Raw genomic sequence first — 21,336 nt, 5'->3', positions numbered from 1 at the left:
CACACACACAACACACACACACACCACACACACACACACACACACACACACACACACACACACACACAACACAACACAACACAAACATTCCCTGTTATAACTTTTTTTTAAGTTAATCCCAATAATCTTAACTCTTTGCAATCCTATATCACGTTCAAAATATTGTATCTCTGAGTTGCTACGATCCCTTATTGCTAATATCTCTTATTATGTATTCATAATAAGGGATACTTTTAACAACTTGGAATTATTGCATGAATATCACATCCTTTTATTTGAATTAAGTGTAATAAATTTTGAATACATGCCCATTAATAAATTATTTAAATTATTATTAATAATTTATTAATGCTTAAATTTTGTCAGATTTTTATCGATGGCCAATGCATCTCTGAAGAATTTAAACGCAACGGTGATAGCATTATTAAAATTTTATCTATTTTTGATCATCTGTTGATTTGGATTGCAAAAAATTAAGCTTCCTCCGCTTTTCACATGTTCAGCTCTTTCATCGAGGATCAGTCTCTTGAGTTGTAGAATAACGCGAGTCACTGCTCTATGTTACCACCTTCTCCGATTACGTCCTCTTGCCACGTCCTGGCACATAGTACTATGTTCTTTTGTGCGATTCTATACAGGCGCCAGATATGGATCGAGCGTTCCTGCTGCGCCAGGAACTGACAACTACGGCGGTGGGCCCCAAAGGGGTTACACAGGATCTACGTCGAACAGCAACAATTATCATCCTTACCGTCGCTAAAGGGAATAAGACAGAAACCGGTCTCGACTTCGGTTTGAGATCCTTCCCCTTTTTTGTTGCTAATGTACACATTCGTATGTATACTTATTGCAAGGCAGTTTATATCGGTAATAGAGAACACACTTGCCCTATTTTACTTTAAGTCTGCGTTGGAGAAATACATGAAGGAAAAGAAATCGGCGTATGATTACTTCGTGGGATGTGCAAGAAATGCGCAAACAATCGAAGAAGAGGCAATGTTGTTGCTCGCAAATTTGCTCGACTATTATAGGTGTACACAACAGAGAAAGAGAAAAATTGCGGAATCCGCGACGAAAAGCTAGAACGTTACAGCGAATCAAGCGTGTGTCGAGTAGATTTAAGATTTAATACGACACTTCATTGATTGGTGCCACTCGCGAGGTCGTACGTCGGAGATACTTTTATGTACGTACAGCAAACTCCGATTCAAGTTGAAATTGATTTTAGACCACTTGACTTTTCGTCCTGAATTTCGAGCACCTAAAATGCATTGTTCGAGTTTTTGAATAAAGTCAAGAAACTGCTACGGCTTTTACAATTGAGATTCGACATCATAATTACTATTGATTAATTTCTAAAAATTTCTAATTTTATATCTTGGATAACTGTAAAAGATTATATATTATATGTATTAAATGTAATAATATATAATAATACGTATTATATGCATAGATAATTGACGATAACTTTTCTACAAAAAGTTCAATTTTTCCCTGTAGAGAATAACATTTAAATCTAAACGTGTGCAATGCATTTGTTGATGAATAACTCGTGAGAACTCATCAATGATCTGTCATTAATAAATTTTTGGCAGGTTTAAACGTACAAAACTCTTACGATTGTGCAGCTTTGTATTTTTTGTTTTTCCATTACTTTGAAACTCATACGTTTGCATGTTCTGCGTGTTCGGATTAAACGGCAGACATGAGCGACTTCGTCATTTGGTCCAAGATGCAGGCGAAAAGGCCAAATAGCTTGCGAATATTAACGTTGATGCACGATCACGGATTGAGATGCACGTTAAGTTGGAACTGTACTGCGGATAAGTGTCGATTAGTGTAAGAAATAACAAAATAACACGTCTTCATCCTTAATCGAAAAGTGTCGTAAAACAATGAGGAAATGATCAGTCAAAAATGGATAACAAGTCACCATGTTAAAAGACCTTATCGTGTTAAAGGACTTCAAAAGGATAACATCTTTTTTTTATTTATGTGTTGTACTTGGGGGGGTGGGGGGTGTGTGTGTGGGACAAATCGACTCGATCCTCAATTATTAGGTTCATTCTCAGCGACAGTGTTTATCCTACCGTCTCTTTTCCGAGTTTTTTCATTTGCGGACGATCAAATTGTCGCTTCTTCTCCCTTTTGTGTATTTTCTTGGTTTTTTTCCAGTTTTATAATTATCGCGCGCGCGACGACAGCGTTAGAATATAGAACTTGATACTTTCTTTTTTCGATTTCTACCGCAGGAAGTTTATTTACTAGACGTCATGTTCAATTTATTGATTGGATGACGTAAGGGTTATGGAGGTAACAGAAAAGTAAAAAATGCGCGTAAAGTTTAATTCATTGCGAGCACACAGACATGACTCGATCATTTGATATGATCTCGATACCTTTTTCCTTTTTTTCGTATGTAGTTTACTACTCGCTTTAAAAATTTCAGCATTCGGAAGTAATTTTTTTTTCCGATTCTCAAATTTGAAATTGTATTTATAAGGAAATTAACACTGTCGTCTGTGACGTTATTAACGAGAACGTATTTATTTGCGCAATATATATTACTAGATTATTTATTTTTTTGAAATTGCTTTCGGGAAGCGTCAGAGTGTATTGAATAGAGAAATTAAAAAAATCTAATATATGCATTTTAATTTGATATCTTCAAAGCATATTCGGATTTACATTTGTTTTATAGTTCTCTCACCGTTATTTCAAGATCTTTTGCAAAGATGTTATAACGAATGGAGCTAGCACGGATTGTCCTGCAGCAAAAAATAGCATAAGGTCAAAAAGCCAAACGTATTTACTAAAATTTGCGATAGTGGTCTAAGAGTAGTGTTTTAGATAGACGGAGATACATTTATACATGTACAACCATAAAATACATTCTATTGTCAAATAGAAGGTCAGGAATGTAGGGGTCCGAATGCGTTACAAGATGCGTATTGACTTATATTTCATGATGAGCGTGCGTTCCGGCATACGTACCTCTGCGAAATAAATTTCGAAAGAGACCTTGGAGATTCGCAACAACGAAGGAAGACACGCATTAGGCTACGGTTGTGTAACGTCTGTAATATTGATTAAAGAGTTACGGAATAATCCGTCGCGGTACGACTGCTGTGTTGATAGTACCATCTCCATTTCTACTATTCACCACTCTAATACTATACTATTGTTTATAGTATTTTGTTATATACTGTGAACACTAAGAAGCTAGCGACATTCTTTTATAGAGTAATTAATATTCCGAATGAATTAATAAACGTTCACATTTTAATAGAAACGCTTGGAGTTGTCAGTTATTTATGAATTATCACATTATCTTAATCAACATCCTACTTTGTCCTATTTTCTTTGGTTTTCTGTTTGTAATTTCAAAACACGCGAAAAATACTAATGCTTTTTTCCAGAAAAATTGAACTAATTTGTCAGTGCAACTTATTACAAATTCTAATTTTATAAAAGTCTTACATTTTTCTATACATTTATAATTTATATAATGTTTGCAACAATAACATGACGATATATAGAATACAACGATTTATTACATCAAGATAAGATATGTACATTGTTGTAAAACGTACTTTCAGAAAGCAGCTTCGGAAGTCCATGATTTTTTTTAATCCATGCGGTAAGTATTTATAATACTTATCTATATTTTCTTTCGTATTATCGCTTTGTTAATAACTATTTTAATTTTATAAAAAAATTGAAAATTCGATAGAATGCAGGAAAAGTATTTTCGTATTTAATTATTCTTGATATTTTTTAATCACGTAGGGTCAATATTATAAAATTATATAAGCTAAATATGATGGAGAGGAGATAATTTGCTTCCTCTTTCTTACAAATTTATTATTATGCATTTGATTTAATGTAATCAAAAATTTCATGATTTTTAGTTTATATAATTTTTGCATAATACAAGATAAAGTTACATATAATGTAGTTCGTAGTTAAGAGTCTAAATTTGTAAGTTTCAGATATGTAGATTGTCTCTTTCGAGAATCGTGCGATAATCGCATATCTATTTATCGATTTTATATTATATTCTTTATTCGAGATCTAATCTAATAAACTGTTATCACATCGAAAGCCTTGCAAAATTTACTCTCACACTTAATCTATGCGTTATTAATATTATTCCGAAGAGTCTACGTTCGATTGTTACTTTGATTTTACAATTGTATCGCTTTTTTCGATGGCTTCTGTGTACTAACTGTACTTTTGTTTCTATGAATAACGGAGTTTCTCTATAAAAGAATCATCAAAACGAAATGATAGTCTGCTTTAAGATTAGCTTAGGACGGCTTGGTTTCATATAATTGTTCAAATACTCCGTTTTAAGTAGGATAGGTAGTCCAACAGTGAACCAGTAGTACACTATGAACTATTGCGATATTTCGTGAATGTGACGTTATCAGATTGTGCTGCTATCATGCAGGCGCGACTCGCATTTGAACCCCTTCTCGGCTCCCCAATCGACTGGCAGATCGCGCCAAGGACGGCCATGTAATGTCACATTTAAAAGAATTTTGCAAAGTAAGTTTTTTTCGTAGCTTTACGTATTTTTTATGTTTTTGTTATTATGCCTATCATTTTTTTCATTGTGCAATAGTTTTGTGTGCACATTAGGCTTTATTATTCTGTAAGCAACTTTTTCTGTTATATTGTTTTATCACATTATTTAGGAGATTATCGTAGAAAAATTAGGTGGTCTACAATGAATCATTTTGACGTAGTGAACAATGAACCATGGTATATTGTAGACCACATAATCTTTTTTACGATACCTTCAAAATAATAATTCATTGTAATAATTATTTAGAATACGGCTCCTCCCCCCACCTAAAATCTCAATAAAAATATACTCATTTGACGCGTTTTCACTCAAAACGAAAAAAAAAATGCTGTCTTGTGATTCCTCACCACCTTATAATTATCTGTTTTATAAATAAACATTTTTAAATATAGCAAAACTAAAATAATCCCAACAATTCGCAATATAAAACATGTAGTTTATTATTAATAATAGCATAGTTCATTGTGTACACTTGTGCATAATGAACTACTTCCCGATTTTTTAAATAATCGAAATTGTAGCTAAATTAAAAAATGACTTAAAAGTGGTTGTTTATACTTACAGTATGTACCCAACTATGTTCATAAACTGTATGCCAAAACTCAGATCTTCAATTCAATAATTGAAAGAGATATAAGGCTCTGAAGTTTACATGGTTCATTGTTGGACCCTATCCATTTTTTGCATATTATTTGTATATAATTCAAATACCTTCTTCACTGTCGTCGCGTTGTGTAAATGATATTCCTCTTACACTATCGTCTTTAATTTGGTAAATGATATTATTTAACCCAGCGATGATATAGCGGGTTCATAGAATTTTTATTCTACGGTGAGTGAAGCTACTGTATGTACTTACAACCTTCAATCAATTTTTCTACAATACAATAAGATACGATTATGCAATCCGTCTGGTCCAATTTATTAAGAAGTAATAATTTATTATGAATTTCATTTTCTTCGGATTTTTAAATTGCATGATTTTTTATATGCATAATAACATCAATAATTTACTTTATAGTTTTATTTAAGATAAATCTTATTCACGTTAAGTTAGATTTAAACATTAAATTTTGACTAAAAAATTAGTGTATATCAATATACACTGTTGAATTACATACCTGATTTTATTAAGAAATTCTTGTTCTTTCAAAATGATAGTGATAGCTATACCTGCACCGTAAATTGTACTCGTAATTCGTGTCCTAAGAATTTGCGTAACATTGCGAATTGTTGGTACAAAAGGTATTTATACAACATTGTACGTATTTTTTTTGTTTTTTCGTAAATCCTTCGTTAATGGCATTTGCCAAGTTCGTTGAACTCTTCTCATTAAAATGCAGGTAAGCTTTCGACAATAACTATTACGTCTTACGTCGTAAATTATAATTTTCGTTTAGATTACGTTCTCATATGTGTGTAGAATTTGCGTGTGAACTTGGCACTTGTAGATATTCACGCAATGGAGCATTTATGACATCGTTGCCCTTTCGATTTTACCTTACCATCATCTCCCTGCTCCATTTGTTTACGAATGGAATCTGCAAAATGAGTGAAAGCAAATAGAATCTCGTTGCAGAAAGTTCTATTCTATATGAAATTCAATCTTATGTATTACGATTGTTATTGTTATCTCTATAAACGTCAGCCGCGCTGTAATCCATTGCTATCCTTGCGAATAAGGGATATTTTTACTGCGCGTAGTAAGGAGTTTGTTGAGATAACAATGGGATAACAATAGTAATAAGAAACGGATTTATACTCGTATATGCTGTACGTATAAATATACCGGAATAGAATGTATACTGGATTTATATATAAATATATACCAGCAATTGTTTTCTTGTCCACCGCTGATAAAGCTTCACAGAGCTCTTTTATCAGTGGCACGTCTGGATTTAATCCGGAGGCCCAGATCATTAACATTCGAAATCCGTGCTCCTTGAAACTCGCGGGACCTATAATTGGAGCTTTATCGTCCTTTTCATAAGGCTGCTCTAGACGCACTATAGGAACATTGAGGTACAAATTCGCACGTATAATCCGTAATTAATTTTACGCAGGGTTGAGTAAGTCAATGTTTTTTTTTAATAAATTAAGTTAAAATTAATGACTTACAAAATTAATATATATAAGTTAAAAGTCGGACAAAAACTCAGTTAAAGTTACGTTAAGATTGAATTAACTCAAATAAAGTTAATTTTAGAAAACGTTATTTTTTTATTGAATCAGAATATCCTAATTTTTCTTCAAATTACATTACTTTAAATAATAAAATAATTACAGTATAGTAAATCATCAGATTAATTTAATATTTTATCTGTAAATTATACGAAATATTAAAGATATTTCTTGTATAATAAAAAAACTGATGTTTAGTATTTTACCTATGTAAATAATATTTCCCATAAAGACGTTTACAGATAAGAAGAATTTTAACTGAAAAAGAAAAAAGTTCATAAATTAAAGAGTAACTAAATTAAGTTAAAGCTGTTAACATTTTAATTTTTTACTTAACTTTTATCTTATTAACTAGCTAACTTTTACGATAGTCATTTTTATTTTATGTTGTATGAATGCATATTTATAAAGGGGGGGAGCACGGAATGTATAACGCACAATGCATAAAAAAATGAACCAATCAATTCTTTTCTTTCTGATATGCATCGATATATATGAAACTAAACAAATAATTTTGATATTTCTCTGAGAAACGTAAACAAATTGCGGTGAGAGACTAATATTACGATACATAATATCGATTTACCCGTATACTGATGTTCGATAGCTCTGATCTGTTCAGGGGTGAAAGCCCAGTGAACAGCTAATTTCTTCCAATCTTCAGGGGCAAGTTGCTTGTAGGCCAACTTCCAAAGAATGGATCGGATTTGTTCCGAGAGGCGACCATTATTGCTAGAGATGCTGCCACCACGCGATCCTTCCCTCCACCATCTTCGTGCCGGAGTCAATTCTCGAACCTCCTTGTTAGAATTTTAAATCTCCTTAAATCTAATTTTTCATTCTCGTCCAATTTTTTTATTTGATTTTATTTTAAACACATGTAGAACAAGTAGAATGTATTCATGCAGCACAAAAGCTTCTAACAACATTGCTACAATATTACAATGTTATTGCAATATTGCTAATGTTAATAATATTGCTGTAATATTGTTGATCTGTGCTATATGAATAATGATTAAAAACACGTATTCGTTTTTTTCTTTCAAAATTTAGACTCGCACAAATTTTGTGCCTTTTGTTGGAACAATATTTGAAGCAATATAAAATTTTCATAGAATAATTAATACAATATAAACGTCATAAACAATTTGAACAAATTTAAATTGAAAATAAACAATTTTTGTGATTGAAATATACGAGATACTACAGTTGATATCACATATTCTGTATTTTGTTATCATCTTGTTTGCGGCGTCTATCAGACACGAGGTGAAAGGGAAAACGATCAACGTTAAGCGAAATTCTTGTAGGTACGGTGGATGTGTACCTACCGGGGTCGGATAATCTAATCTAGCGGTCTTAATGATCATGTCGACGATGGCTGTGAAACTGCCCCTTGCCGCAATGTAAAGTGGTGTTCGGCCGCTCTGCAAATGTCAGGATAAACTTCGGTTTAACTTTATTATCAAGTTTGCGACGGTTGCCGTCAATCCCGCACCCATATCGCGTTAACCGTAGCACGCTGGATCAGGAATAAGATGTTTGGAGCTTTCTGCAAATAGCGCGAGTCAATTTCTCATGGCACGTGTAACATTGTCGACAGAATCGACGTTTCTCTCGTACTGTGCACGCGCAACAGACTTTTCGTTCAATGTGTTAATCAAGAGTGGGATGTTATATTATTAGAGCTGTGTCTTAAGATTGAATCTTTTACAGCATTCTTCGTAGCGTACAAAATACAAAGTTACAAGAAATAAAATATACATACAGAAAATGCAAAAGTTACGTAAATAAGTTTTGTCCTAATATAAATAAAAAAGTTTCACGTGTTCCTGATTGTAAAAGCTAAATTTTTCAACTGTACGAATACTATTTGTACATCCAAACAATTTTTATTTTTGTTTATTTTTAAAATAATATATTAAAAAAATTATATTAAATATTTAAAAATAATATATATATATATTTAATTATTACACATCATTTTAAGTAAAATGATTTTAAGAAATATAGTCTATTTTATTTTTTGTTAATAAATTGCTACTTAATTTTACTTTTTCAAAATAAGATTTTAAAAAATTGTAAAAGTTTAAATAATATTTATATAAATAAGATTTTTAAAAGTTTAAAAAAAATAATTTCCTTGCATAAATATTTTTCGCATTTACTACATATTGAGAAACAAGTCATTAAAAATTGCGTTATTTTGTGAGTATAAGGTACTCTCATTAATTTCCATTAACATTTTCATAATTAACTTGTCGATATTAGTTTAATTTGTTCATGTGGAATAATCTTGATTCCTAATAAACTTGTGGTAATGAACCGTTATCTTGATTGGGTTTAAAGCAATGTAGGAGGTCACCATTAAAGCAGAACTTTTAATTAAGCCACATTATCAAAGAATGTAATACAAGCAACATTCAACAGTTACTCTTGTTAGTATTTATAACATATTTCATCATTTTACGAAGATTTAATTAGATTTTCTTTTTAATTAGTTCTCGCATCTTTTGAACTTTCTTGCATGTTGTAAAAACTGCGATTTAAATTATTAAACGAATTCAGTAATTAATTTATGAATAAAGTTTAATTGACTATTGAATAATTTGTGCTTGATTGTATTGTTATAATTCTATCATAACGCAAGCTCTAAATTCATGGCAATTTATTTGATAACATGGCAATGGCCATAAATTTAGTCAAGCGTCGATAATATGGTTTATATTATGGAACACAAACGGATTCGGTTAATTATATCGTCAAAGGATATAACACGATAATATCCAATTATCTCTAAACTACATAGATGTATTTACCTGTTCTTTCTGCTCAATATTTGCGCCTGCCGCAAGAAGTAATTCGCAAATATCCGTATGTCCCATCTCAGCCGCGATATGTATGGATGATTGAAGCCTCTAAAGCAAATCGATAGAAAATGGAAAAATCAAACAATTGTTATTGTAAGTTTTCCGATATCGTATGTAGTTGTAAAAATTTTAATTTCGGCCTGAAGATTTCGGCAAGTGTAATATTGCTTGCAGTAACAAGCTGTGCAATGTCACGATGATTATACGGATTGATAATGATTTTGGTAATTGAGTAATTTTGGCTGATTTTTATGTATTTTCTGATATTGATTCTGAAAAAGAGGTTAAAACTTATCCTATGAGCTTCAATCTTTTAACTATGATATATCCCTTTTTAAATACTTATACAGTTTGAATTGCTTGTTCTGTAAGGTCTTTTTCTTAATTAAAATTTATTTTTATTTGAAGTCTTTTAATGAGTAAAAAATTATATTAAATTCAGTTATAATTATTCTCTGTAAAACATTTATTTATATAAGCAGAAGAGACAAAAAAATAAAATAATTTTTAAATACATGCTGCTTCAAAACTGTGCTCTCATAAATTTGGCAGACAGATATGAAATCAGCGCAAAAAATACTATAAGAAACACCCTATCAACTCAATTTAATATAAGATACATAAAATTTTGTCGGCCAATGTTGTTATGAGTACACACAATGTAGTTCACGTTTTACATACCAGATTCAAACAATTGAGGTCGACGCCTTTGTTAATTAATATCTCTACCGTTTCTACTTCGTTGTTTTGGCAGGCCAGATGTAAAGGTGTATTGCCGTTCTGCAACAGATAATGAAGAAAATTCGCACAATTTGTGCAATGTACTTTTGTCCCGGTATATATTCTTTTGCGTCCCTTTTTCTTCCCGTCAATTAATTTTATTCATCGCATTGCGATTGCGTGTTTGCGATCGAATATCGAGATATTTCTATGCATAACAATTCCTCGACAAAATATTGTTCGTTGTCGTGCATACGGTAGTCTCGGCACGGATTATATTTGAAAATACCGAGATATATCTGTACCTTACACTGCTTGTTAAGATCGGCCCCGTGCTGTATCATGGAGTCGAGTATTCCTTTGCATCCTTGACTTGCGGCGACATGAAGGGGAGTAAAACCCTCCTGGAGAGATAGTTGATATAGATTAATCGTACGAAATAATGACTATAATATGAAATATGCGATATAAAATAATGCGATATAAATAATATAAATCCGTTGTTATACGATATTTCTCTACGAATTATATCAATTCATTTAAACGAATATGAAGAAAGTACGCTGAGTAAAAATATAAGTTCGCTGTAGGAGTTATTCTAAATTTTTAAGTTATTTCAAAAAATTAATATTCATGTTTAATTGCTGTTAATATGGGTTTATAAGTGTAATTTCGTTTATCCCATTAAGTTGTTTTTCCTTCATCTTCGTTAAGTAGATGTAATCGCTCAACTATTCAATTTACCGCGTCAATTAGCTCGGTGTTCGCTCCGGCCTTTAATAATAATTGCGCGATTCCTGTGTGCCTCGTTCTAGTAGCTACGTGAAGTGGGGTATTGCCATCGTTATCGTGGGCATCTACATTCGCCCCTAATCCTATAAGGACCTCAACCGCGTCCAAGTGCTCTTTGGCGCAGGCACAGTGCAGCGGTGTTTGTCCTTTCTGGAAATAAATCCAGATTTAGGAAAATCAATTGGTGCTTGAAACTTTGACATGTATATTTATTATAAAAGAGTACGCGATTATCACAATTTTCTCGTATTTACGATATAGGTCATTCTCATGTTGCAGTATTGATACTTACACGGAAAAAGTAGTACGCTAAAGTATTGAAAATTCAGCCAGACATAGATTTGAAAATAATTTTATATTGGACTATCGAAGGATGTAATTAGGTATATGTAGAACGCTTAAGATAAGGTCGCTACAATGTCACAATTTTTACAGTATTATTCATCATGCTTCACTTTTTTTACATAATTATTTTAATAGTTCAATAATTATTTTAATAGTTCAATAATTATTTTGATAGTTCAATAATTATCTTAATAGTTCTATAAAATTTTCAAATTTGTAGTTAGCTAAATTTTTAGATATTTTAATAAAAGTTCTTTTTATGTATGCACATCAATTAGATTATTTTTAAATGTAAATAAAAATAATTTTCTGTGAAAACTACTTGGAGCTTTCGATTGAACAATAATATTTGCGTAAAAAGGAATGCAACATTTTTATACGATATATTCTCTATACCTTCTGCAGTGAATGTTAGAAAAACATGTTATTTGGGTTTTTCTTGTTTTGCGGAACGTTTATTCAACGAATGAAAACCATGTAGAATTTAAGAGTAATATTTTTCGTAAATTCCGTGATCTATATGACTATTACATTTTACAAACTTTAGGCAGTGACAGGATGTTAAACACAGCTGTTTACAAATTCTAGATATAATAGTCTCAATTCCAATAATGACTTGTTTCTTTCTGTTAGCAGTTAGATTATTCATTATATTTGTTACACTTATGATCTAACATTGTGTAACATCGGAAGTGAACTTATTACAAATTTATGTCATTACAAATTATTTATAACAACATCTAACAATCTTATTGACTGGGTGAAAATAGCTTAATAGATATCACAAAATTAGAAATAGAGATTAATTAATTGCATTATTTATAGAAAATATTAATACGCGCGCTTATCATTATTCACAATTATCCTAATAGATTCTATAGTCCTTTTTAAATCGGCATTACATCAATATTTTTGGAGGGATGTAAGTAACTGATAACCCAAAAATAATTAACCGATACGTGGCAACTTGCGTGGCATATAAAGACGGAGCGCCGTGCCGTGCCTATCTCAGGGAAATTAGAATTCCGTACGCGGCAACGAGGAAAATCGAGAAGGGATACGCGAGTAAATTGAATGAGACAGCAAGAGTGTCCAGAATACGGGGAGGTGAGGGTCTGTTTACAAAGGCTTCCGTAAAATGTACTCAAGCTGGCGATTGGTCGAGTTTCACAGTCGCGAAAGCCCTCAGGGGATTGCGCTTGCCTCTCGATAAGGATGCTATGGCAGTCGACACTGGAGAGAAAGAGAAAGAGAGAGACCCATTTTCCCAGAATTTAAATCAAAAGAGAGAGAGAGAGAGAGAGAGAGAGAGAGAGAGAGAGATGCGCTCGCGCTCTGACCTACCTGCGAGCGTATATACACATACGACTACACATGCGGAAATCCGAGCGGTTCCTCTTACCACCGTGCGCGTTAAACGGACGGTCGATTGTTCCTGTCGATAAATTATAAATATCCTCTTTTGTGTCTTCATTCGCCCCGCGATCGATACTGCACTGCTCCATGGCCGAGTCACTGTGGCTATTATTCTTGTACAATTTTTGATGCATTTTCACTGTTTTTCAGATACGTGAATTTAATTTTAATTATTAATCATTAAAATGAGAGAGAGAGAGAGAGAGAGAGAGAGAGAGAGAGAGATTTATATCTTTGCGTGAGAGAGATTTAATATATCGCAATATAATATATAATTTATAATAGCATAAACAAATAATGATATAATTTAATTTAATGTAATTTATCAATTCTGTTGAAGCTCGGCTTCGATCGTTAATTTTTGTTAGGTACATGATAGTTGCTTGGTTACAGCCTCCGAACGAAATATATCTCGAAAAAATTTCCTTTCCATTCATCGCGAGCTTTGTTTTTTGATATTTATATATCACACATTGTCGATGTATAAAGGACCAGATCAACAAAGTTTTTAAGCATGTCCCAAACGTGCTTATAAGGATGCTACAACAATATTCTCTGCAGGAAAGCAGCTTGAGATGTTCCAGAGAGCGCTCGGGTCACAAACGTCAAGCCTGATCCCGGATTGTGGACAAATGCTTATCGTCGTTGCGGTGCACGTAGGAATCAAAATCATAGGAGACCGGCATCCAGGAAATAGCGAGAAGAGGGGGTGGAAGAGGGGGAGGAGGGGGGGGGGAGAGAGAGAGAGAGAGAGAGAGATCATACGAGGATTGATTGCACGAATGATTTATCGGAAAAACGAGTTGTCAAGTGATAACTGATTCAGAAAGCGGATTTTCTCTCTCCGAAATCCGCTTTATATACGATTTCTGCTAGATACATTGAATGAATGTTACAGCTAAAAGATAATGAATTTTTATTTGCTTGAACGTTACGGCTAATAGGACGCTGTATTGAACACTAATTGACCGTCATTTGAGCTAAATCGAACAAATATCTTATTTTGAACTCGCCCGCGAAGAATTATATAATTTCGTTAAAAGCGTTGCATTTACATTAAATGCATCTCTGCATTATTTTACAAATAATTACTGCTTTTAAAGGTGAAATTATGCTTCAAAATATTGTTATAGGCAATTAATCTGTGATTCTCAAGCGATGGATGGGATGCATAAAATTGCGCATAATTCATGTATGCAAATATTTTCTGAGAGAGACAAATAATTAATAATTTATGAGAGAGAACTGTATATATAGTTGCGATCGCGTAACTAATTTTCCTACATGGAAGCACTTTTGACTGGTTGTTACGTGAGAGAACTTTCGCAAGAGAAGTTTGGGCAACTAAGATGTTAATGGATGGATAGATGGACGAGGATCCTTTAAGATACACACGCGTATGTGTGTGTATATTATGTATATATATATATATATATACTCAGATAGCACACGACATTAATAGAACGTATATGAACGTTCTAAGAATATTTGTACATTTTTAAAATGTTCTTATGAACGTTTTTAGAAGTTTGGTGCTGTATGGGTATGTACATATATTGTGGACACACATACATGCATATATTTTATATGTACTATACACGTATGTATATACGCCGAATCTGGGCGAAATGGTGGGAATCAGATTTCCGAGTGTGGAATATCTCATTGCAAATTGCAACGCGAAATTCGAGAAACTAAGGCCGAAATACGCCCATATATACGCAAGGACATATCTGGTCCATTTCGGTATGCACGTGATGCGTACATTGATATATCATCCAATCTTGTAACCAGAGATACATTAATCGTCATTTATTATGTTATTTGTTTATTTAATTGATATAAGAATCGTGGAAAGTATCTTTTCTTGGACGATTATGATTAAATGTAATTCGAACTATGAATATATTTATATGTGTATGTATGTGTGTGTGTTGTGCGCTACATTTTAGTAACAACTATCGAAGCAGTTACCGTGACTTCTTGAGTTTCTTTGATGTCAGGCAGAATCCATCTTTTATCTTTGAATAAAATCTATATATTTCCTCTACGATATCTTTATACGGTAAAATTTTTGAAAGGTTGTTTCCGTGGTTTCTGTAGAAACCAACGAAATAATATGATTTTCTGTTAGAAAGAGATGGAATAAAAAGAATCTCCTGCACATCTAAATTATTTTTTTTTGTGAAATGTAACTAGCATGTTCGTGTAGAAGTGACGTACTAAAATGAGGGAACATTTTCGCTTACCTTGTCCGTGGTGTCTAACACGATCCGCGGGATGTTGGCAAGCGCTGTGATTACCGCCGGATGTCCGGTGATGGCTGCATGATGAAGAGCAGTCGCCCCAGTGGAGTCAGTTGCCTCACCGTTTAACGATTCCACTGCATCCGCCAAGTATTCCACTACGGCGACGTTGCTACCACGAGCGCCGCACATTAAAAGGGTGTGTTGTTTCTAAACGGAAAGAAAAAAAATAATTTTTATGCTATTAATAAAAGGAGAACCTTCGCGAAGGTAAATTTGCGATTTTCACACCGTAATGTTGTCTCATAATTTCAATCCGCAAAGGAAAATATGGACCGCTGTTGCCTTCGTGTGCGTCGGTTCTCTTATAATTCACGTCTCTCATTTTCTTCGTGTCGGTACGTGCGTGATAAAATGCTATATGCGACGCGCCGAGGGGGCATGGTGAAAGCGCTCACCTATTATTTAAGACTGATGCCAATATCAATATTGACACGTTATTGATTTCAACTCCGCTGCGGTTTCCCGGCGACTTATTTCACTTTTTTTCACGACCTCCGCGAGATTTCTGTTTCAATATTTCCTTTTTCCACAATATCCGCGATCAATAAACTCCAATTAAACGTACGATTTAATCCTACACAGCGTGTTCTGCAAATTTTCGTTGGGCAACATTTTTTGAAAATTATTTGATCTAAATCTCCTCGTTATCTAAATAAAGTTTTCTTCACACGACAATTTTCGCAATATTTCGCGCAAGTTTCGTATATGCTTAACAAATTTCGTAGAGAGTTCGCGACACTTACGAAGTCGTAAATTTTATCTCAAGGGAAAGCTTGAATTTACTTTCATATGAAATGTTTAATGAAGCGATTGTCAAAGGATGATTACCTTGTTAATCGCGGATACATTTGCTCCGGCATTGATCAGCATCTTCACTGCATCTCGGTGACCGTGCTGGGCGGCCATATGCAAGGGTCGCATTCCATACTTGAAAGAGAAATGAACAGTCGGGATATTAATGTCCGACGAAGAATTTCATCAAGTCGGTCGTCGTCTCTAGATTAAATTCCGAAAGAAGTGTCGCTCCAAAAACGTATTAACGTATAATGTGTAATGTAATAAAGTAGCCATTTATCAGTCCCTACGTTTACATTAATTTCCTATGTGGAGTGCTTCCACAACACTCAACGATATTAAATTTAATAAAGGCTCTTTATTTCTGCGTGTAAGATTTTTTCTTTTTTACGAGGAAATGTTTATATTTTATTTTGTTGTCTCAATTTACAGTTATTTCGTGAACCCCATCGCTCCCTCTTTTTAACAGACTAATTAAAAAAAGAAAAAGGAAAAATATATCATACCTTGTCTCTCGCTTCAATATCGCACTTGGCTTGTATTAACATTTCAATAATTTCTGTGTTTCCTCTAGATGCTGCCCAATGAATCGGAGCGCGACCATACTAGGGGAGATTTTAATAATAAATATTAGAAGCGCTTGTCGCTCTTAATGATACTAAATAAAAAATTTGTCAAAAATAAAATAGACGTTAAATTGAATAGCATTCTGTGCATTTTTCTTTGAAGTATTTTTAATGACTTACGTTATTTCTGGAATCTACGTCGACAGTCTCCTTAAGTACTTTACGAACAGTGTCCGCTTCGTTCTTTATCACAGCCTCGTGTAGAAGGAGATCATTCTTAAGAACTGACAAAAAACATAATGTAGAAAAAAGTGTAAAATAAATAATGTGTATTCATGTACATAATATTTATAAAATGTAGTACCTATATATAATTGCACAATTAAAGTATATGAATTATTTTGCAATATTATTACATTAATTTTTCAGACAAAGTTATTATAAAATAATTTCATTTTAATCTTTATATAAAAAAAATACGTCAACTGACTTTTCCAGCTTAACGTTTTTCTATCCCTTTATAATGTTTTTTTTTTTTTATAAAATACGTCAAACCATTTTTTTTATACCTATGTAATATAGATCTAGAGAGATCTATTTTTTAACTTTTTTTATATTGGTTGTAAAATATATATTGAATCGTATTTTTTATACAACATAGATGTATGCGGATTAATTTTTCAACCACTTTGTAACGGTTTTTGCGAAAGTATGATCTTAAACGAGAAACGCGAAATAATACGGATTCAATTAATTCGCTTGTGCGCGTTACTGATTTTTTATTTTAACTTTAGACAGTCACGTAGTAGCACATGCTGTTGTTACCTGATGCACACTGTTTTTGTGGAAAAACACGTTTCGGTCCGCACAGATATCGACCGCATGTGCAATTGTAGTAAAATGAAGAAAAGTGGGGATGAAATATAGGAGTGTGTATGCTGTGTCGTTAATTAGTTGAATGGTTGATTTCGCGAATGTCCAATGCAAATTAAATATCTTTTTATTTCCGCGCGACTGCATGTCAATAGACTGTATAGTTTACAAAAGCAAAGCAGAAAAATATGCAAACAATTTTTTAATTACGCAAAAGTGTATTTATTAATTTCTTTCTTTCTCTTTCTCCTGCTTTCTTTTTTTAAATAAACAGGCCAAGCATGGCGAAAAATACACACGGCAGTTGCTTCAAAGAAATTATCTTCATCTTATCTATGTACTTAAGAAAGTGATTAAAACGATCTTCGTATAATATTATATACTACGATTATCGTTTCTGCATTAAGTTCATCAAACAATAAATATATAAATACATTTGTATATTTATTTCATTTATAATAAAGCCCTCTGTTGTTTTGATGATATAATAAGTGATTATATAGTATTGCATCGTAAAAACAAAAGTTTGTTTTATTTGAAGAAAGCGGAAATTGCGAAAAAATGATTAGTTAAAAGAAATTTAGTACTTTAACCTATATGAGTGATTTTTCCGGTTTTTCCGTAAATCTTGGGAAATGGAGAACGTGAATTTCATTTTTCACTTCTCATATATTCACATTTTACTTAGGATTGCCGAGATAGCTTTGCACGCTTCGTAGCACATTTTGTATGAGGCAGATGCGGTACTTTACTCACTTCTAGCAGTCTTTTGGTTCAGCACTTCATCCTCGATCGCCTCACTGAGATTCAGCGGTGGTGGTGGGGCCTTCGCCTTCGTTATTCTCAGCTCTTCTTTGTCCACCATCTTTCACTGGCGTTGTTCTGAGCCTAGCATTGTCATTGGTGTCGTGGCTTCTTAATCGTGTGACGTTAATGCGCCTAGGTTGAAGTTCTACTGTTAATTATCAACGACCTAGAAAGCCAAACGATGAGTGACAAAATGTACAATCACAGAAATCGTAGCTGAAATTAGAAGTTCAAAAAAACAAGAGATCAAAGTCTTAACAGTGAATTGCTGAAGTAAGTGCTCTAAATAAAACAAAAGGAAGTTAATGTGATGATATATTCGGATTACGTAAATTTTGGAGGTATAATTGCATTGAGGAGAAAAAAATACAATTACAAATGTTGCTTGAAATATGACTTAAATGACAGAAAATATTACATGGCAGATGTATACTTAATGACGTTTGCTTTCCTTGATTTATTTAAAAGATAAAATTAAAATACAGCAACATTTATATGCCGTTGGCTTATCAGTACTGCAGGTGTTAATTTATTATGTCCACCAATTATCAAACATATTCTGAACGCTCATTATGGAATTGGAATTACTGCCTATTAAAACTTGCATATATCTTGTGCAATTACAGCTTGTAGCCGTCGGAATATATAAATGACAAATTAATCACGAGCTTCCTCGTTCTACATTTCAATTTGTCGTATTTCGAATTTTCGTGTTTTATCGCGGTGAAATCTGTTATTACAATTTACTATTCATGCGGTTGCAATATATTTGGAAGCTTGGTTAGCAGAGTACAATATATATGTATAATTTATGAATGATAATTAATTCATTTGCGAATTTTAATTTTCGTAATTATATCAGAAACATTATGATACTAAATGTGAGAGATACATTTTAATATTCCAAATTAGCCAGCACTACGATCAATTGTAATATGTTTCCGAATATATTAAGACATTTTATATTGCTTCTCAATAATGTAATTTGTATATATTAATTAACATTAAAATTTAATACAAAAATATATTAAAGATTTAATATGAAAAACGAGAAATTGGAAAGTAAAGTGAATTTATTTCTTACGTACAATACACGTCAGCAAAATATATGTATATTTTAAATATATATATCTTCATAGTATCGCTTTTCAACATATTTTGTGTAACGATCCACAAGTCTTTTGATTCCGTCTACTAAGATTTTGAGCTGTTCTCCAAGCCATGTATACACGTTTCTTAACTCCAAGAACTGAACAGTTATAATTTGAAATTAAATCAACGAGAATATATTAATTAAGGAAAATAAATATATCTATTTCAAAATATAGATCTTAGTGTTTAAATATTTCATTTGCAATAAATTATTCATAGTTCTTAAGATGTTTATATGTATAAGCATCAAATTATTAATGACATCAATATTATTAAATTGCTTTGTCAATTTAATATGTGATGTTACTTTAGTTCTGTTCACGATTGCGTTTCAAGATTGAAAAAGATTTCAGCTCGCGGTTTGTAGAATTGGATATGTATATAAATAATTCACACTGAGATATTTAAGTACTAAAATCAGCTTTGACCGAAAATAAGTTTATTTCTCTTAATTGATCTAAAAACTGAAATGTGGCTCTGACTTACACTGCTAGCCATGTAGAGCTTCTTCTCGGTTAGGTTATTCTATCTTTTGATAAATTTTAACTTATTCGCTTTTTTGTTTTCGCTCTCGCTCTCGTTCTTTTTTTCTTTCTCTTTTGCTCTTCTTTTGTCCATTAGGTAAATTACCACATAGTTCATAATTTATTCTAATTTTCGTAATTATATCAGAAACATTGATACTAAATGTGAGAGATGCATTTACATACATTTTAATATTTCAAATTAGCCAGCACTACGATCAATTATAATATGTTTCCGAATATACTAAGACATTTTATATTTAAGGTGGAACACAACCGGCTCTTAATAAAGTCCAAACAAATGGAAATGGAAGTAACAATATAGTTATAAAGCAACATTATAATTAATTAGTATTTGCGAAATTGATATCCATTATCTTGGATTATATGTATAGTTTTAAATTCTGATTAATTTTATGCTTATTTCGTATTCTCCACAGTGAGTTATAAACAATCCATTTTCGTAATTCGATATTCATTTAAACGCAGTTACATCGTATGTTTACTATAGACTGTGAATTTTTTCGAAGTTCGTTATACAGTAATATTTGTTTTATTACCGCAAAACTAGAGTTTCGTAGAGAAAGAGAGAGAGGCAGTTGCAGTGCAATCGCTAGTGATAGAAATGTCTAAATTTTCTTTACATTAGTCAACTACACTAACAAGAAAAGCTTTCGCTTGTGAAGTATCTCCGCACGCTTCGCTTAATCCTTCTATATATCCTTCGCTTTATCTCTTTGACGTTTTTAGGCATGTATTATTTCGTGAATAAATATAGATATTGAAATAAAACAACGTTAGCTTTATAAACGTGCGAGTATTGTTGGATTTGCACACATTAAATTTTTGTACATTTTTGACATTACAAATATCATTTTATGGATAGTTAATAAGATAAATAAAAGAAATATCTACCGTTCTGTTCAAATACGTATATGATATTAAAAAATCATAATATTTCTTTTTTCGTCAAAAAAACTGTGTACAATTTTTTATTTTTAAATATATTTATTCGAAAAAATCAAGGGACCACGCATTGTGAGCTTATAACGTACAATACATATTTTCCTTGCAAATTGAGTCACGATTTTCCGGAGTGAATTAGATATGTATATATTTAACGCGAGTCGGTTTCGTTTGCTCGAATATGTGGGAAATTTATACATTAATTTCGTTGATTGAGTTACCGCATGGTTTCCGTTATACCTGTAACGGTACTTGTGGCAACATGTTATCATAAATTTAGCAGTACTTCGTAGCTGAATCAGATCTCCACGAAATTGCGGAAATTTCAATAATTGTCATCCGAATGGAAATTATATCAAATGCATCTTTACGTCCGTTAGATATAGACTGCAAATCGTTAACAGGAAGTCTCATTACCTTCGTTTGTAA

At 32.4% G+C, this 21,336-nt stretch overlaps 2 protein-coding genes and 1 long non-coding RNA gene across 6 annotated transcripts in view; 2 read left to right on the top strand and 1 right to left on the bottom strand.

Moving 5' to 3' along the window:
* Positions 1 to 16,639, top strand: part of Hrb27C (Heterogeneous nuclear ribonucleoprotein at 27C) — a 62,002-nt gene extending 45,363 nt beyond the window's left edge. Inside the window, exon 8 of one of the 2 annotated variants that reach the window (XM_018512298.1) lies at positions 16,594 to 16,639. In XM_018512298.1, the coding sequence (XP_018367800.1) occupies positions 16,594 to 16,607 (14 nt within the window). In that variant the 3' untranslated portion in view covers positions 16,608 to 16,639. Of the gene's footprint in view, positions 1 to 638; positions 847 to 16,593 lie in introns of those variants that run through there. The other variant, XM_018512297.1, reaches the window with a different exon arrangement.
* On the top strand, positions 1,442 to 5,494 carry LOC108764199 (uncharacterized). The gene is made up of 3 exons (XR_001940261.1): positions 1,442 to 2,304; positions 2,736 to 2,737; positions 5,484 to 5,494. It is a non-coding gene; the product is annotated as an uncharacterized LOC108764199 (long non-coding RNA).
* Positions 3,964 to 21,336, bottom strand: part of LOC108764197 (ankyrin repeat and death domain-containing protein 1A) — a 28,666-nt gene continuing 11,293 nt past the window's right edge. Inside the window, exons 2-16 of one of the 3 annotated variants that reach the window (XM_018512293.1) lie at positions 18,215 to 18,431; positions 16,766 to 16,869; positions 16,526 to 16,624; positions 16,053 to 16,151; positions 15,165 to 15,371; positions 11,107 to 11,304; positions 10,668 to 10,766; positions 10,324 to 10,422; positions 9,592 to 9,690; positions 8,104 to 8,199; positions 7,359 to 7,569; positions 6,421 to 6,597; positions 5,713 to 6,132; positions 5,303 to 5,468; positions 3,964 to 4,262 (exon numbers count right to left, since the gene is read on the bottom strand). In XM_018512293.1, coding sequence (XP_018367795.1) covers positions 6,047 to 6,132; positions 6,421 to 6,597; positions 7,359 to 7,569; positions 8,104 to 8,199; positions 9,592 to 9,690; positions 10,324 to 10,422; positions 10,668 to 10,766; positions 11,107 to 11,304; positions 15,165 to 15,371; positions 16,053 to 16,151; positions 16,526 to 16,624; positions 16,766 to 16,869; positions 18,215 to 18,323 — 1,683 coding nt within the window. In that variant the 5' untranslated portion in view covers positions 18,324 to 18,431 and the 3' untranslated portion in view covers positions 3,964 to 4,262; positions 5,303 to 5,468; positions 5,713 to 6,046. Of the gene's footprint in view, positions 4,263 to 5,274; positions 5,469 to 5,712; positions 6,133 to 6,420; positions 6,598 to 7,358; positions 7,570 to 8,103; positions 8,200 to 9,591; positions 9,691 to 10,323; positions 10,423 to 10,667; positions 10,767 to 11,106; positions 11,305 to 15,164; positions 15,372 to 16,052; positions 16,152 to 16,525; positions 16,625 to 16,765; positions 16,870 to 18,214; positions 18,432 to 21,336 lie in introns of those variants that run through there. The other 2 variants (XM_018512292.1, XM_018512294.1) reach the window with 2 other exon arrangements.

This window comes from Trachymyrmex cornetzi, unplaced genomic scaffold, assembly GCF_001594075.2.
Source record: "Trachymyrmex cornetzi isolate Tcor2-1 unplaced genomic scaffold, Tcor1.1 scaffold4, whole genome shotgun sequence".
In the NCBI taxonomy this organism is placed as follows: Eukaryota; Metazoa; Arthropoda; class Insecta; order Hymenoptera; family Formicidae; genus Trachymyrmex; species Trachymyrmex cornetzi.
Note: the sequence above shows the minus strand (reverse complement) of the source record. Positions and strands in the feature narration are given on the sequence as shown.